This window comes from Quercus suber, unplaced genomic scaffold (genome assembly GCF_002906115.3).
Source record: "Quercus suber isolate HL8 unplaced genomic scaffold, Cork oak 2.0 scaffold_17, whole genome shotgun sequence".
In the NCBI taxonomy this organism is placed as follows: Eukaryota; Viridiplantae; Streptophyta; class Magnoliopsida; order Fagales; family Fagaceae; genus Quercus; species Quercus suber.
This window is the reverse complement of record NW_027069482.1, coordinates 685293-701592: the sequence shown is the minus strand read 5'-3', so window position 1 is coordinate 701592 and position 16300 is coordinate 685293. Positions and strand designations below refer to the sequence as shown.

General features: G+C 35.3%; 3 protein-coding genes across 3 annotated transcripts; all 3 read left to right on the top strand.

Moving 5' to 3' along the window:
- The first annotated feature begins 2975 nt into the window (after positions 1–2975).
- On the top strand, positions 2976–5196 carry LOC112028685 (transcription factor MYB35). Its single transcript, XM_024061369.2, has 3 exons — positions 2976–3126; positions 3229–3358; positions 4154–5196. The coding sequence occupies exons 1-3, from the start codon at positions 2994–2996 to the stop codon at positions 4983–4985; spliced, it is 1095 nt and encodes a 364-aa protein (XP_023917137.2). The 5' UTR covers positions 2976–2993; the 3' UTR covers positions 4986–5196.
- A 1515-nt stretch (positions 5197–6711) lies between these two features.
- LOC112028672 (uncharacterized) lies at positions 6712–10329 on the top strand. The gene is made up of 4 exons (XM_024061358.2): positions 6712–7302; positions 7829–7942; positions 8129–8419; positions 9728–10329. Exons 1-4 carry the CDS (start codon positions 6829–6831, stop codon positions 9926–9928), a joined length of 1080 nt encoding a protein of 359 aa, XP_023917126.2. The 5' UTR covers positions 6712–6828; the 3' UTR covers positions 9929–10329.
- Positions 10330–12131: 1802 nt separating this feature from the next.
- On the top strand, positions 12132–13756 carry LOC112028680 (uncharacterized). Its single transcript, XM_024061365.2, has 2 exons — positions 12132–13183; positions 13326–13756. The coding sequence occupies exons 1-2, from the start codon at positions 12395–12397 to the stop codon at positions 13479–13481; spliced, it is 945 nt and encodes a 314-aa protein (XP_023917133.2). The 5' UTR covers positions 12132–12394; the 3' UTR covers positions 13482–13756.
- Positions 13757–16300: the final 2544 nt, after the last annotated feature.

Below are 16300 nucleotides of genomic sequence, written 5' to 3'. Positions count from 1 at the left end.
CCTCTGGCCGCATTAATGGGGATATAACCCCTTGGCAGGGCAACGTTGATCAGAGTGAACCACTTGAGTACCGATAAGGCCTCTGATGGGACAGACGGCCAGAAGAGAGGCAAATGGATGATCAACAGATGGAATAAGGAGATAGGCAGATGAAAACTATATAAGAAAAGCAAGTAAAGTAAAAGAGGGGGGGGGAAAGAAAGAAGAAAAGGGCCTCCTCGGCCAGTGGCCGAGGAGCATCCCCCCATTTGTAAAGAAACTCTTAGTATTTTTTATAAGAGAAAGTTCATGCATGGTGATCGACGGCCAGCGCCTAAACCTTTCACCCACGCTCTACAAATTTATTGTTTGGGCTTGATTGGGCTGAAAACCCATTCATACTCTACTCAGGGTCAATCCAAACTGAGTCCCTACAATACTAAAATACAAAATGGTATCAGGGATGAAGTTATGTAAAAGTAATACCTTTCCAGCCTTAATAAATCTTGAAAAAAATTGTGTGATATTATGTTACTTTAAGTAATTGTAAAGGCAAAATTTAAAATTGTTTGGATGAAAAAGATTGCTTCGACAAAATTTTTAATAACAAGTTAGGAAAGTTGGCCATACAAAGAATTTTTTTTTAGAGAAATTCTATTGGCTTTAGAGGATGCTTTTTTCCCCCTTGAATAACTACTCTATTGATATATATTTTTTTAATTTATTTTTAAAATTTAATAGTTATAATAGAGAAGAGAGATATGAATCTTGAATGTCTCAATTAAAAACACAAAGTAATGGTAGTTGAACTTTATAACTCTTGGCAACTACTTTATTGAACTAAACTCACAAAAGAGAACATGGAGAGGGAAAGAGCACTGCATGGCTCCATTTCTTTCCAAAGCTTGGACTACAAGAGAAGGTAGACAAGAGATGGACACTGGCCCAGCCCAATGCAAAAGAGGTGTCCAATGGGCTGAGAAATGGGCTGGAACATTACCCTCTATATTCAGCACAAAAGATAAGGAAAAATTCTCCATAAGTGTTTACAAGTTTCAACATGTCCTCTGAGATAAGGCTTTAATAATCCAATGAAGACTCAACTCAGGCTCAATGCATCACGTTCAAGAATGAATTTGAAGAGACTTTTGCAATATATAATATCTTTAGAATGATGTGTGTGTGTATATATATATATATATATATTGTTTTGATGTAAAATTTTGAGATTTACGTAATATTGATATTGTATTATAAATTGTTTAGCTAAAACCCTTACATTCAATAGTACTGCCAATTTCTCTCATGTATAAAAAAAAACATGGTGCTTAGTCTAGAAGCATTGCATGATACCTGAAGTACTAGATTGTACAAAAAAAGCATAACCAGCATCATTGATGTTAGTGATCACATGGTGGCCATTCTATTCATATTTGGGACTATCCAAAAGTAGAGAATTGTAATCCAGAATTGCTACTGAGTTTGGCAAAAGCCATATGCATGTAATATATACTTTCCTCCTTTCATCCCAAGTCATTCTAAACATGCACATCACCAGGAAATCATGTTTGAATTTTTTATTTATTTTTTATGTCCAACAATTGGGACTGATATTACTTAGTCCTCTCCTTAAGTACTCTCAGCTAAACTAAGTTGTTTGTAGCTTACTTCCTTTTCCCTTATGTAATGCCAAGGTTCTATACTACTTGATTATATTTGTCTTATCATATGGTTGGATGTGGCTTCATGGAGGAAATGGCTAAATGCCCTTTATTTGTAAAGTCTTTTCAAAGTATTTAGCAAAAAGCCCTGTTTTGAAACTCGATTTTAACAAAATTGAGTTCCGCGTAAAACTAGATATCCTCAAAATCGAGTTTTATATGTATTTTTAAGTAAAACTAAATATTAGCAATGTTGAGTTCTACTTAAATTTTCAAAAAAATTCAAGTGACAAAATATGCATAGAACTTGACTTTGGAAATATGGATGTTTTGCTACATACTTTAAAAATAAAGGGCGTTTAGCCATTTTCACCCTTCATACTTCATACCCTTAGAGATGACCACATGGCCCCATTGATCTTTAACAAATTTTCAGAATCATACCTCAAAGATGAAATCCCATTGCTGCAAGGTTAAAAGGTAACATTTTTCTACCTGGACATCCATAATTAAACACTCATGCTGTGTGAAAGCCCCCATTTCTCCAAGCATATGTGGTATTCCACCTGGACATGTTGATTACCTTTTATAAAAAAGTCCTTGTCCTCAGACCTAGTTACCAACTTGAAGATTCACTTTTTAACTGAACATAATTTTCTAATATTCTTTTTCCTAATTTCTGTGCTTTTTTTACCCCATTATTTTCACATTGTAGATTATTGATGCATCAGTAGTGAAAATAATGAAGCATATATTATCATAGGTTCCGAACACTTTCTAATGCCACATATATATGAGGCATGCATGGTAGTTCCAAGTTGCTAGACACTCATAGGTTGTTCAATATCATTTCTTCAATTAGTTGAATCGTTTGTTTATAATAGTTTCTCTCGTCAAACTCGTGATTATTAGAAACTGAAACAGATATAGTCATTTCCTTTACACAATGAACTAACTAATTTAGTTAGATTTAATCTAAGTTTAACCAAATAATTCACCCGATTCGAACCTGACTCAAATGCTCTTGAAGCCAAGCATGTGAATATGGTGGTATTAGAGAGAGAGTAATCTTTATTTTCATCTCAAACCGTTGGAATTAAGATGGCATACATCATGCAAATTTAGTTAAATGGGAGCAAGTCAACATGCTTTTCTTGCCTTCACACTAGTTATACCTTTAAACCCCTCTACTCCATCCTCTCTTTCCTCTCAAAGAGCATTTGCAAAACAAGTTATTTGAAGTTGCATCACCATTATCTAGCTCTCTCATCATCAACTCTCTTTTTTTTTTTTTTTCCTTTTTGTTTCCTACTTTCTTTTTTCATTTTTGTGATTTTTGGATTAGCAGATAAGATGGTAAGACCGCCTTGCTGCGACAGGCTGAACCTTAAAAGGGGTCTATGGACTGAAGAGGAAGATGCAAAGATACTTGCATATGTCTCCAAGCATGGCACAGGCAACTGGACAGCTGTCCCCAAGAAAGCAGGTTAGTTTATATGGGTTGGATCAGACTTATAATATGGACTAGTTATAACCAGATTTTAGTTTAACTGATAATTTTGATACTGTATGTGAGGCTGTTCTGCAGGACTTAAGAGATGTGGGAAGAGCTGCAGGCTAAGGTGGACTAACTATCTGAGGCCTGATCTTAAGCATGATGGCTTCACACCTCAAGAAGAGGAGATGATTGTTAGGCTTCATGCAGCTATAGGTAGCAGGTGGGCTACTTATAAACTTCTATAGTAGTTCCTCTCTGTCTCTCTCTCTCTCTCTCTCTCTTCACTTGGTTTAATTCTAAATTACTTGTTAAAAGGGAATAAAACTCTTTTTGGATCTTGTTTTTTAAGCTTCCTGTTTCTTTTAAGTTGATTTTCTTCCCAGAAATTATTTAATTCTAATTACTCTGGAAACAATATTCTGTCTCAAAGCAGAGTTCATCACATGCATTCCCTTGCACTTCCTACACTTCATATTTGTTATCCAACACTTACCATGTATGTAAGCTTATTTTTCATATTAGCATCAGAGTTTACAATCATCCAAAAATAATTTTCATATTCTAAAACCACTTTCTCACTCTTGCATTTATGCTGTCTCCACCAGTCTCTAAACACCTTTTTTTGAGTTTTTCTCATCCTTGTTCCTAGTATATCTAACTTACCAAAATCTTGGTACTTTAGCGCACTTCTGGATTTTAGAGAAACAACTTCTTACAAAATAGTCTGACTCAGGTTGCTTAGCAGTTCTGGTTTCTCTCCTCTCTGAAGAAAACAATCAAAATTTTCGAAGCAATTCCAAAATCTTCAGCAACCCCACCCCCTCCCCCCCAAAACAAAAAAGGGAAAGAATATCCAAAATCTGGCTATGTATTACTATTCTGTATTTTTTATGGAGAAAGTTGTGTCATTTCTCAGAAGATGATAACAAACATAACTACCAACTGTAGACTGTTTTCTTTTACTAGTGCTAGAGTAATGTCTCTCTCTCATAGTCTCATGGTTTCTGTGGTCCAGGTGGTCCATAATAGCACAACAACTTCCTGGGAGGACAGACAATGACGTTAAGAACTACTGGAACACCAAGTTGAGAAAGAAGCTTTCTGAAATGGGAATCGATCCTGTTACTCATAAGCCCTTCTCTCAAATACTTGCTGATTATGGAAACATTGGTGGCTTCCGAAAACCTGGCACCAGAGTTGGACCTCTTAATAAAGATTTGAAGAGTGGAATTATGTTAAAATCAGAACCATATCCAGCTGCACCACAGGGATTCCAAAACTTCAATAGCCAATTGATGACTGCAAAAAAAGAACCAATCCAAGATACCCTTTTCAATAACAATCATACCGACAACTACCCATCGGATCTTCTCGCTGAGCTCCAATCTATAAAACTTGTCACGGAGGCCTCAAATTGCTCTAACAATGAGACCATCCCACCACCAGCCTTTGCTGAGGCCTCGTTGTCATCATCTTCAGTGTCATATTCTCCTACTTGTTCTACTACAGCGGCGCAAGAAAAGTCATCCCTAGACTTCAGCTGGCACGACTTTCTTCTTGATGATGCATTTCTACCAGCTGATCCTCAAGAACAAGAAACCACTGCCGAGTATTCATCAAAAGAATTTGCAAGCCAAAAACAAAAAGGGATACTGCAAATTATTGACACTGACGATGAAGCTGCCATTCGAGCAAGTAATACCAAAGCTAGAGCAATAGAATGTGCAGTCATAAGCAATGACTTTGAAGCTTCATCGTCCTCTGACTTTGCTTTTGTGGAAGCCATGCTATATCAAGAATATGAAATGTTGTTAAACTTCCCTAACCTGGAACCATTCTACTACTGAGTCTGAGTCTTCCCCAAGTTTTATGGCATTATGGTGTTCAAATATGTAGTAGGTTAAGAATTACTGAATAAGGATTTATTGGTTTCCATTTTTTTAAATAGTTTTCTAACCTTTTCAGCATTTATGGGTTGAGGGCTAACAGTTTATCATTGTGTTAAAATTATGGTTTTCTACTTCTAATAGTTTGTTCTTAGACTATTTATCATGTACTTAGATGCATCACTATTTTTTTTCCTGCAGACCATCCTCTACTGACATAATATTAAAATTATATTGTTTCAAAGTTCGCACTCCATAAGAAAGTTTACATTGGACTAGAGATTTCCTATTTATTAATTTGAAGTTTCTGCAGAAGATGTACTATCTTATATCTCTAGGGCTAATGCTCTTATACTTGATACTTGTTGTTAAAATGCAAAACCTATCCTATAGGGTGGGGTTAATGTTAGGTACTACCAAAACTTTTCAAAAATATCCAATTTGGCATAAATGTTACTTAAAATCGTTTTAAAATTCCGCTGCTCCGCTCCTTCCTTCCCCATCCCAAGTTGCTATTTATCTATCACTTAGACACTCCCTAGTGCAAATATTTGCCATGATGCAGTCATTGTAACAATCAAGATAAGCTATTAAAGAGAAGCATGGAATAAGGTAGTTTCAAATGGTTTTAAGTGTCGTTTGTACTGAGAGAGAGCAAAGCGAGTATTTAAAACAAAAAAAAAAAAAAAGTCTTGGTTGTATTTGGTATTAGTATTTTATTCTTATGTTTGAGAGGAAATATTTGTAAAAATATGTTTTATGTAATAACAATTACTTAAATTGGTAATATTTAGACTCTCTTTTTCTTTTAAAATTGTATTTTGATTTCAATTGATTTGGATGAGTTTTAAGCGTTGAACATGTAAAATCCCAAATGGTTTCAAACTGTGCTAATTTAATTCAAATAATTACTATTATTTTGCAAATTTTGCCCTATTTATAAGCTCAGCCTAATTTATTTATTTATTTATTTTTATCTTTATTAAACAACTCGTAGCAAATCTAATCTAGGTCTTTTTTGCCAGTTATGCTATCCTTGCAAACATATTCATTATGCAACCGTTTCTCCAAAAAAAAAAAAAAAAGATATTCATTATGCAACCGAAAATAAAACGTATTAGGTTTTTTTTTTTTTTTTTTTTTTTTTGAGGAACTCGAAACATATTAATTAATTATATGGCCTTATTTGGAACTCAAGTTTTTTGAGTTCCAATGTGAAGAACTTGAGGCTCTGAAACTTGAGCTATAATTTTCATTGGAAACTTTTAAAATAATATTATCTCAGATTTTTTTTCATGGAACTCATTAGAAGCTTAAAAAAAAATTATAATCTCAGGTTTTTCTCCATGAAACTCGAGTCTCTAAGTCATATAACTAATTCGTTTTAATGTTTCTATTTTGGTAATGTTTCTATTTTGGTCACATATAATATGGCCAAAGAAAGATAAAGAAAAATACCAATCTAACCCACTCAAAGACATGATGTAGTTAATCCTAAACAACTACTACAAAGGTTAGTGTACTATGTATTTAAGCTTGTTTAAAAACTCTGTATATTACTTTTTTGGTTGTATGTTTTAATAAGAATTACTGTTTTTAACAAAAAAAAAGAAAAAAAAGACGTGACGTAGTTATTGATCTTATTCCCAATAAACGACCTGTAGCAAACCATTCATTATACTATTAGTCTATTACATTGTTCAGAAAATAAAGCAGAAAGCAAACCAGAAAATAGAAACAGAGTATCCACGGGTCAATCAGATTCGGATCAGAAAGAGAGAGAGAAAAATCGGGAAAAAAAAAAATGGTGGCGATATCGCTATACAGAGGGAACCTTCACAGAGTTCCCGACGTGCCTCGCCGATGGCTCATGCCAACCCCTAAACTCACCCTCAAAGACTTCAAGTCTCTCCTTCACCGTCGCTCCAAAGCCCTATCTCGCCTCCGCTCCACCACCCCTGACCCGGACCCGAACCCCGACCCGAACCAGCAAGCCGAAGCTCCGAAAGAGAACCCGGTTTTGGTTGAGCCTAAGTTGGAAGAAGAAAAGGCCGGTGATTGCGAAGAAGCCCCGCCGAAGAATGAGGAAAACGATCAGAGAGGAACCGGTGACGGCGGTGATTGCTCGGTGAAACCGGTTGTTGTTGTTGTTGTTGATGCGCCGGATTTGAACCCTGAGAAAAACGATTCCGGTGCGGTTGGTGCCGATGTCGATGGACAAGCTTCGCCGGCCGAAACAAAACCGGCTGATTTGGCAATCGCAAACCCTAATTCTGAGGTAATCACTGTTTTTTTTCTTTTTTTTTTTTACTAAGGGCTTTTATGATTGAACTTGAATTGTCTGTGAAGATTGCGTTTTTGCAGATGATAGATATAGCCATACCTTCCCAGTCACTAATTCATTTACAAATTGCAATAAAAGAATAACCATTTATCTAGATTTCGACACTCAACAATTGAGTGATTGACATTGTTTTGTATGTATGAATTGGTACAGAAAGATGAAGAGAAAATGACAAATTTTCCATTCGATATTGTTTCCTTAAGAAGCTTAGTTTATTTGAGAATCTTAGACATGTTATAGAAATAGTGAATCACTAGCTAAACATTGGGGGTTCGAGGGAAGCCCGAGTGGTTTCAGCACTAGGGTTCGAACCCCACCAGCCCTGCTACCCGAATTTACCTAGCCGAAAAAAAAGTGCTAGCTAAACATGGGTTTTGATTCTGAAAGTGTGAGTTTTAAGTTATCGGTCTCTGTTCTTTACAATGTTTGTTTACTGTATTTTAACTGTGTTTTTTGGTAGGTAAGCGACAAAGAGGATGTGTTAAACAAAAAACAGAAAAGGAAAAGGGAGGTCGAAGATAAGTTAGAAAGTTTGAATGCTAAGAAACATAATCTAGTACTAGTGCTAAAGCAGGTAAGCTTTGGTTTTATAGTCCTCTTGTTTGGGTCTCTGTTAAGATGTTACATGCATAAGCGCATAACTCATCGCTTTGTGTTATGTTGGAACTATGTTCTACTGCTCTTCTCTTCCTTTCTTTCCCTTTTTTGCTCTGACAATGATTTTGATAGGTATATATAATCAATTGGCGGTGGTTGGCAGATCTTGAATGCAGAGGAAGAACTAAAGAGGCGAAATAGTATCTTTATGCAAGGAATGGCGATTCGTCCTTCTGCTCCACTTCAAGGGGATGGTGCAAATGACATGGGGTCATTGACTAGGCATATTGCTCCGAGGATGGGCTCAGAGGCAAATCTTGGTGGAGATATGGAAGGGACAGAAGCTGACGACCCTTTAAATCATAGCATTAATCCTCGCCATGTGCTTCGGACTAGCAGTATGTCACCATCTTCAGAGTCTCCTCTTCGAAGGCCTGTCTATAATCAACACATGGTAATGTTTACAAATTACCATGACTTGTATCATGTAGCGAAGTATCTAAGCATGCTGTTTACTCCAGCTTTAATTTCCTCAGATTTCTTTTGCATTTTGTTGATTTCTGATTATCATGATTGTTTTGTCATTGGGTTTTGTTGAGAACTTATAACTTAAGTATTAATTTCCTCTGATTTCTTTCACATTTTATTTACCTCTGATTGTCGTGATTGTCTTGTCATTGAGTTTTTGTTGAGAACTTACAACTTGAGTATGCACATTTTTTATTTAAAGATTTAAGGTAGGAGTAGGACTGTCAATTGGGGCAGCCTGAGTTGGTCTCATGCTAAATAAGCTCATCTCTGAAATTAACCACTCATTTTTATGCTCACCAGTCACCACAGCCTTTTAAATTTTTTACTGCCATCTGAAAGGCCCAGGTTATAGCCCATTGTAAGGTACAAGCTGTGGATCAAGTTCTGGCTGGTCTGACTTAAACAATGGAGGCAATAACAGTATAGGAAGTTATTTGTTGCAAGGAAAAAATGAACCATGGCTCAAGCAACACTTCTTCCAATTGTAAGAACAAAGAGGAGGGTGAAGCAGTATATTTATTGAAAAGAGAAAATGAGCCATAACTCAAGTGGCAATTCTTCTGATAGTAAGAACAGAGAGGAGGGTGAAGCAGTATTAGTAAAGCTGTCAAGCACACTTAAGCACACAGGCCTTTTAGAGCTTAGGCAGAAAGCACAAGCACTTACCTGATTGAAGTATAGCACTCACTATTCAAACATAATATATATAATAGCCTCTAATTGAAAGATTCATAGTATATAATGAAAATAAGTTATTGACTCTAAATAGTAACATATTTATTGAGAGGATTATTTGAAACTAGACGTGAAGGTTTTGTTGCATGCACTCTACCAGTACCACTATACTACAGTCTACTGTTAAACGTGCCCTATGTGGTGTAGTACATGTACATGTGTGTTTGTAATAGATTTAAAAACAGGCTGAACTATTAACCAAGGCACCTTAGATAAAAATCATATTATATTTTATATAATGAAAGTTGTGTTTTACACACTATGGTTGTGCCAAGTGCATACCCTCACCCTTTTTTTTCTCCTTCCATGTGGATAATCATTTTGCCCATTCATTTAAAAATTTTAGACTCTTTCCTGACTAAAGAAAAAGTAGCCATTACTCATTTCAATATGATGGTTGACACATTAGATGACTAGAAGGAGTTTACTAGGAGCCCTTTGGTTTATTATTATGAAGCACAACATGTTAATGCAAGTATTTTATGTTTATGTGAAGGTTTCACACCCCTCACGTACGAGTTTAGTGGCAATCGGCAGTCCATCACGCTTTGCTCCCACCGGGCATCCAGGGAATTCTGGAAACCTGCCCACATTATCTGTATCAGGAACAAATTACATTGCATCCTCTCCTTCCCCTGCAGCATCTGGTGGTACATCTGCTTTTAGAGATGCTCGGCTACCAAGTCCATGGAGTTAGAAGGTCAGACGTCAACATCCTTCACATAACATCAGTCTCAAATCTTTTTTTTTTTTTTTTGGTTCCTGTCAAGGTACGTCATCTTCTGATTGGGCAATGCTACCATGCTGAGTTCTGAAATGTCGAGCACCTCTCTGTTTCAATTTCTCAGAGCCATTATAGTTTCTGTTCAGGAAAATATAAATCCAGGTTTTACCTTTCAGCATTTATGGTCAATGAGAATCAGAAACTTGTGTTGTATCATTCATTCTGAATCAGCGCTCTGTGTATTGACGTTGTAAACTAAAAAAAATTTCTCGCAGGCTTGAGCTGTACAAAAGAAAAATGTTCAAGAATTGAAAAACTAGACTGATGTTTTGTTTTGTTTTTATAATGGTCTTCTCATTTTATACTGTTGTCTACCTTTGGAAAATAGTACTCTAGTTATCTAAGTTACGACTTACAAGTGAGATCTATATATCTATCTTTAATGTTCAATCTGTGTAGAGAAAGATATAGATGTGCTTTGTGATGGTGTTGTTGAGACATCGTTGCATGAGATCGAATTGAATTCCTTATATAGTCTAGAGACTCTTCAATGGAAGAATCTTTTGACAACCATTTGAGCACTCTAACCAAACATCATGTTTATCAAATTCAAATACGTGGAATAGACTTTGCTGTTTCTCAAAAAAATATTTAAAAGAATGATAAAAACCTCCTTTTGTTGGACTTGAGCCTGGAAAGTCCGTGGGGGTGGGCGAGGAGACATACATTTTCGGAACTTACTGTACTCGTGGGACCTATACATGATGATTTTCATTTTCTTACCTAAAAGCCAAACTCTAGCCCAAATGCATAGGAATTCAGAGTTATACGTCTGACCAATGTATAGATTTTACTGGAATTCATGCCCAAAAAGAGCAAATAAAGATTTTTGAAATATCTTTTCCGCTGAATTTGTTTTCTTTTTTCTTCTTTTATTCACTAAAAGTGGTATATTTGGATGTAATTTTGGGTTAACATCCCAAAGGATAAAGATTAACTCTAAACCATGTAAAACACAGCGGTAATGTCGTTGCACGTGCATTAGCCAGCCGAGTCCTTAGTTGATTACCAAGTTTCGTTAGAAAATATTCCACCTAATGTTTTATCCGTTATTCTTCGACATGTTTCTTTATTATTATTCATCAATAAAGCCTTACTGGCATGTTTCTCAAAAAAAGAAAAAAAAAGAAAGAAAGATTCACAAGTCTAAAGTCTAAACCAGTATGATGAAATCGTCTCCAATCCGCTTGTCTGGATGTAGAGGTCAGGGAGGTGACACAACATGTTCTTGTTTAGAAAATTCAAAACTGTTTTTGTTTCTCGTGATGTACGTCTTTTTGTTAACATTTTTGTGTGCCTCTTAATACATGTTTCCAAAAATAATCAACTAGCAGGAATGGCCTGCAATAATCTGAGTGAAATTAAAAGACACGTAGCAATAAGATATAATAAGAAAGGAAATCATGAGAGCCATGTGCTTCACTGCTTCTGTAGAATACACTGTTGTTGGTTATGGTCATTTGCCCTATTTTTATTGCCCATCACGACGAAATCTATTACAAATTCTGGGTAATCCTAGTCAGCTTCCATCAAAAAGTAGATGCCATTATGGCATTTCTCTCTCCTAATTCTTATTTTTCATGATTTGATGCATGATTTACATTACAATTTAAAAAGTTCAATAATACATAACCGCCGCAACAGTATCACCAAACTTGTAGTAACTTCTGCTCAGCGAGCAGAGAAATTGTAATCAGATATGTTAAATCACCTTTTTTAGGCAAGTAAAGTTTTACACTTCCACAATCCAACAAGTAACAATTTTGTTCTAAGAGAAAATTTTTAAGTATTTTTATAATATAGCGAAATGATGTTCCCTTCTTTTAAGAATACTTAAGAAGTGCTCTTGTTTAAGAATTTATGTATTTTTTGGATTCTTTTACATAAAAATCATACATGTGAGATGAAATTTATGGACCACTTATAGGGAAGTGATTGAGTAATGCAAGCAATCACAGAAGCTTTGTAAAGAAAGTTTTTATTATAGGATCCTTTCACTTTCAAGTCAAGTAAAATGAAGACTAATTTTCTTTCTTGAAGGTAATAGTATGCATGATGCTGACATTAATGCATCTTTAACAAATACATGGATATTTTTATATTCAATACCTAAAACTAATCAAGTCAACAGTCAAACCCAAGAACAAACCTTCCATGTCCTCCGCCCCCGGCGCATGTTAGAACAAAACAGCACTAGATCTCACACTCGTCACCACACAAGTCCCTATCACAGTGAACCCCACCACTGACCATTTTCCATGTACCCCAAACTCATATACTTTCTCGTCTCCCTCCCAAGTCCCAATACCCAACCACCACCTTATATTCCCCTCCATTTTCCCTTGAACCAATTCCTAATTTTTCCTATTCCCCACCACCATGGCTCACCACACAACCCAAAGGCGCATCTTAGCAAAACCAGAAGAAGAACCCAAACTCAAACCATCCATGGATCCCACTCTCATCAAAAAGCACCCCAAACCCACCACCACTACCACTTCTCACCACCACATAAGACCAAACCCAGATCCCCCTTTACCCTCTAAACCCTCCTCTTTCATGTCCCACAACTTCTCTAGATTAAACCCACATCACAGAAAAGCACAGAAACCCCAAAACCCCACGAATCCACATCCAACACCATGTGTTATGGACACCCATTTACAAGCCAAAGCCTTGACTGTTTCTGTTGATTCCTCCATGTTTTCCTTAACCAAATCAAACCACCTCACCAGAACAACTATTGCTCCAAAGCTTGAAAAAGACAGCACCAAAGCAAGAAAGGAGGCTTCTAAAGAGAAACTCAAGAAAGAGTTGGATAATAAAAAGTTTCATGGGGTGAAAGTGAATGAAAAAAAGAAAGAAACCCGTGAAGAGCTTGATGTTAAGAGATTGTCAGAGAAATTGAAGGATGTAGAAATGAAGGATCTTCAAGATTGTCGTGAAAGTAAGAGAGTTTCAGTTTCATTAGCTGTGAGAGGTGGCCGAAGGAGGTCTTTCTGTGACTCACAGGTTGACTTAGCAGATGTCCTTGCAAGCAATGGTGTGAAAGTGGTTTCAGCTGATATGCCACCATTTATGCAGATCCATGCCGTGGATTGTGCTAGAAAGGCTTATGATAGTATGGAAAAGTTCACTTCCAAGACCCTTGCTTTGACTCTCAAAAAGGTAATCAATTGTTGTTAATTGCAATGTAATTAGTTCATATTTTGATCATGAATCTATTATCTACTTGAGGTTTTTTTTGTTGATGTTATGTGAGTTGATTGATGTGGTTAAAGATTTTTGTGGGGTGGTTGTGATTTTGCAGGAATTTGATGGGGTGTATGGGCCAGCATGGCACTGTATTGTGGGGACAAGTTTTGGGTCTTTTGTTACACATTCAGTAGGTGGGTTCATGTATTTCGCAATGGATCAAAAGCTGTACATCCTCTTATTCAAGACCACTGTACAAAGAGCAGATTGAGGTGATGATTAGGAACAGTTGGAAGTAAGAATATATTTTTAGAATAGGAAGTTTTGGATGGCTAAAACTAAAAGTAGATATCTCCTTAGCTGCTTGTACATGGGTTTTGTTCAGGAAAATATGAAAATATGATGGACAGATATGGAAGGTTTTTTTTTTTTTTTTTTTTTTTTTTTTCATTTTTGTTCAAAGGGCATTTTTTAAGTGGTCTAGGACTTTCACATTCATGCAAATGTTGGGGTTCAAAAATAGATAGCCCCTTTTTTACTATAGTACATGCTTTGTTGTTATTATGTTATTATGTTCTGCTTCAAATATTTCATAATTGGTATTTTTCTTCTTCCTGATTTGCTTTAACACCATAAAATATCACTTGTTTGCAAAGATGTTTTAAAGTTAAAAGTTGAGCAATCAATCTCATAATCTTATTCAAAATTTTAAATAACATTCTACAGTTTTTATTAATATTTGTCAAATTAAAAATAAATTTTCCATCAAATAGTCTTCTAAGTTCTAACTTCTCTCCTAACCACTCTTATGCAGTGATGCTTTAACCTTGTAAAGCACTCAAAAATTGTTAAATTTCTTCTGATGTTAAGTTCAATGTGAATAAAATTGAAAAAACAGTAATCAAGTGAAAGTTGGTTAGAGTATCCAATAATTTCATTATCCTCTACTATTAGTTGCATTTAATGCTTTAGAAGTCTGGTTGTACCCAATAATTTCACCTCACGTAAGTGGTTGTAGCATCACTTGCATTTTAGCACATAGCGGGAATTTTACATCAAGAGGGAATGGTATCTTTGGGGGCCTGTTTAATTAAAGATGCTTCTTGTTGTAAATAAATGTGTTACTTTGGTTTCGCCATCGAAGCGTACTGTGATGTGCCATGCTGTGTTTTTTACTGACCAAAGGCAGCCCAAAAAAAAAGGATACAATATTTTTCTTTCACAATTGTTGCTATAATTTGTTGTAATTAAAACAAAATCATTTCAACTTGAATCTATGGCTAAATCACAAGAAATCATGCTTGAAAAATGTGTAAAAATTTTGGGTAAACTAAGACTTTATTTTTAAAATTAACAAATAAAAAGCACAAAAACGATACCCTTCTCACTCACTCATTCATTGACAATTCACAGTTTCAAGTGTCCCGATCATATCTGAGGCCGATCATGTCCTATCTGCAGAAGCATTTATTTTATGGAGGTGATAATTGTAGTGCTAGGACCACAGCAATAAAACAGATTTGGATGCACATTCTTTCTTTTGACCTCCTTTGACTTGATACTAATTCTATTGGATCTTGATTATAAGCAAATTTATTGTTTATATTTCTTTTAAAAAAAAAATTATTTATTTTCATTTTTCTTGCTGTTTTTGAGCTTTATGTAAATCTTCTATTTATAAGCTAAGGTTAGGGGTTTGTTTAATGCAGGAAAACAGTTTTAAGCAGTCCCTAGTCTAACTGGAGAAGCATTATATAGATCTACAAGCATGAAATTTGCTCTAGCATAAATTTTGTGCTTTTGTCAGCTTAACAAGGCATTCCAAAGAAATAAGATATGGCTCAATGAATAGGAAAAGTAACCTGTTAAAAAAAAAAAAAAAAAAAAACCCAGATCATATGCTTACAGCTTTCAACAAATGTGTCATTTTGTTTTTGGGGCCAAACTTAAATTCAAGCAAGGCTGTGTTGATCACTATAGTGTTATCTTTTTTAAAATCAACAGAGAATTTTTTTTTTGGAGAAACAATAGAGAATTTAACTATGTGATTCATTGATCAATGCAATCACATTGTTACATTGTTGAATTTAATTGAGAAAATTAACAACTATACGCCTAAATTTTTATTCTTTTGTCAGTGAGACATGCATGGAATCCAATATCATTGATGGATGGTCAAAGGCTCAAAGGACCCTAGGAGTTGGGACTAGGGCCACCGTTGATAGAGAGGTCCATCTCTCATTATTGGCCTTGTAGTTGTTGTAGGTCGGCCTGTGACTGGAAAGTAAACTATACCCAAAATTTAGTCAGGGTAGGCCTGAAGTAATTGACACCATCGACACCCAAACTACATAGATAATTGTCTAGATAGGCCATTATGCATGTTTTAGACTTTTTTTTAGGGCCTGTTATAGACTTATCGACACCAATTTCTGTGTGTGTGTGAATTAAATTGGCCCAAAAGTGAAAAAAAGGTATTAGGATCAAATTTTGCTTACCTAATTATAATCACAAGGGAATCAAAATCCTTGTGTTCCACACCACATATGACATTATTTGTTCTCATCTTTTCTTGCAAAGAGGTTACTTTAGTTTATTTTATTTTATTTCTTCAAAATCAGGAATGGATTTTTGGCTATTAATTTATTGTTGAAGGTTTTCTGCCTTTCAAACAATGGAAAGCATGAATCCTAAGAATTCAAACATTCACTTCTTGATGACAATAGTTTTACAACCAGGTTCTGTTTCCATTTAGCCTAAGAAAAGCAGGGAGGAGGGGGGAAGAATTTTGATCAGTAACAACTAGTAATTAACCCAAAAAAAAAAAGGTTTAAATTCATTAACATGAGATATTGCACATGAGGGGAAGAACTCAAATTGCACCAATGTGGTACTGAGGACCTAACTATGTGTTTCTATTTGACACAAATAGAAAAATGTCAAAAAATTAGATTTTATTCTAATTAGGCTTTTTTTTTAAATTTTTTTATGAGGTTATTCAAACTACATCTTATTATAACTTAGACTTAACCCCTAACTTCATAAAAGTTTTTTGAAGCCTAAAAAAAAAAAAAATTATCAATAGAAGAA

Excerpts from the sequence above, each read along its gene's own strand:
- LOC112028685 (XM_024061369.2), top strand. The coding sequence starts at position 2,994 with ATGGTAAGACCGCCTTGCTGCGACAGGCTGAACCTTAAAAGGGGTCTA. Across the intron at positions 3,127-3,228 it reads AGCTGTCCCCAAGAAAGCAG|GACTTAAGAGATGTGGGAAG; the intron begins GTTAGTTTATAT and ends GCTGTTCTGCAG. Across the intron at positions 3,359-4,153 it reads CATGCAGCTATAGGTAGCAG|GTGGTCCATAATAGCACAAC; the intron begins GTGGGCTACTTA and ends TCTGTGGTCCAG.
- LOC112028672 (XM_024061358.2), top strand. The coding sequence starts at position 6,829 with ATGGTGGCGATATCGCTATACAGAGGGAACCTTCACAGAGTTCCCGAC. Across the intron at positions 7,303-7,828 it reads TCGCAAACCCTAATTCTGAG|GTAAGCGACAAAGAGGATGT; the intron begins GTAATCACTGTT and ends GTTTTTTGGTAG. Across the intron at positions 7,943-8,128 it reads TAGTACTAGTGCTAAAGCAG|ATCTTGAATGCAGAGGAAGA; the intron begins GTAAGCTTTGGT and ends GGTGGTTGGCAG.
- LOC112028680 (XM_024061365.2), top strand. The coding sequence starts at position 12,395 with ATGGCTCACCACACAACCCAAAGGCGCATCTTAGCAAAACCAGAAGAA. Across the intron at positions 13,184-13,325 it reads TTGCTTTGACTCTCAAAAAG|GAATTTGATGGGGTGTATGG; the intron begins GTAATCAATTGT and ends GTGATTTTGCAG.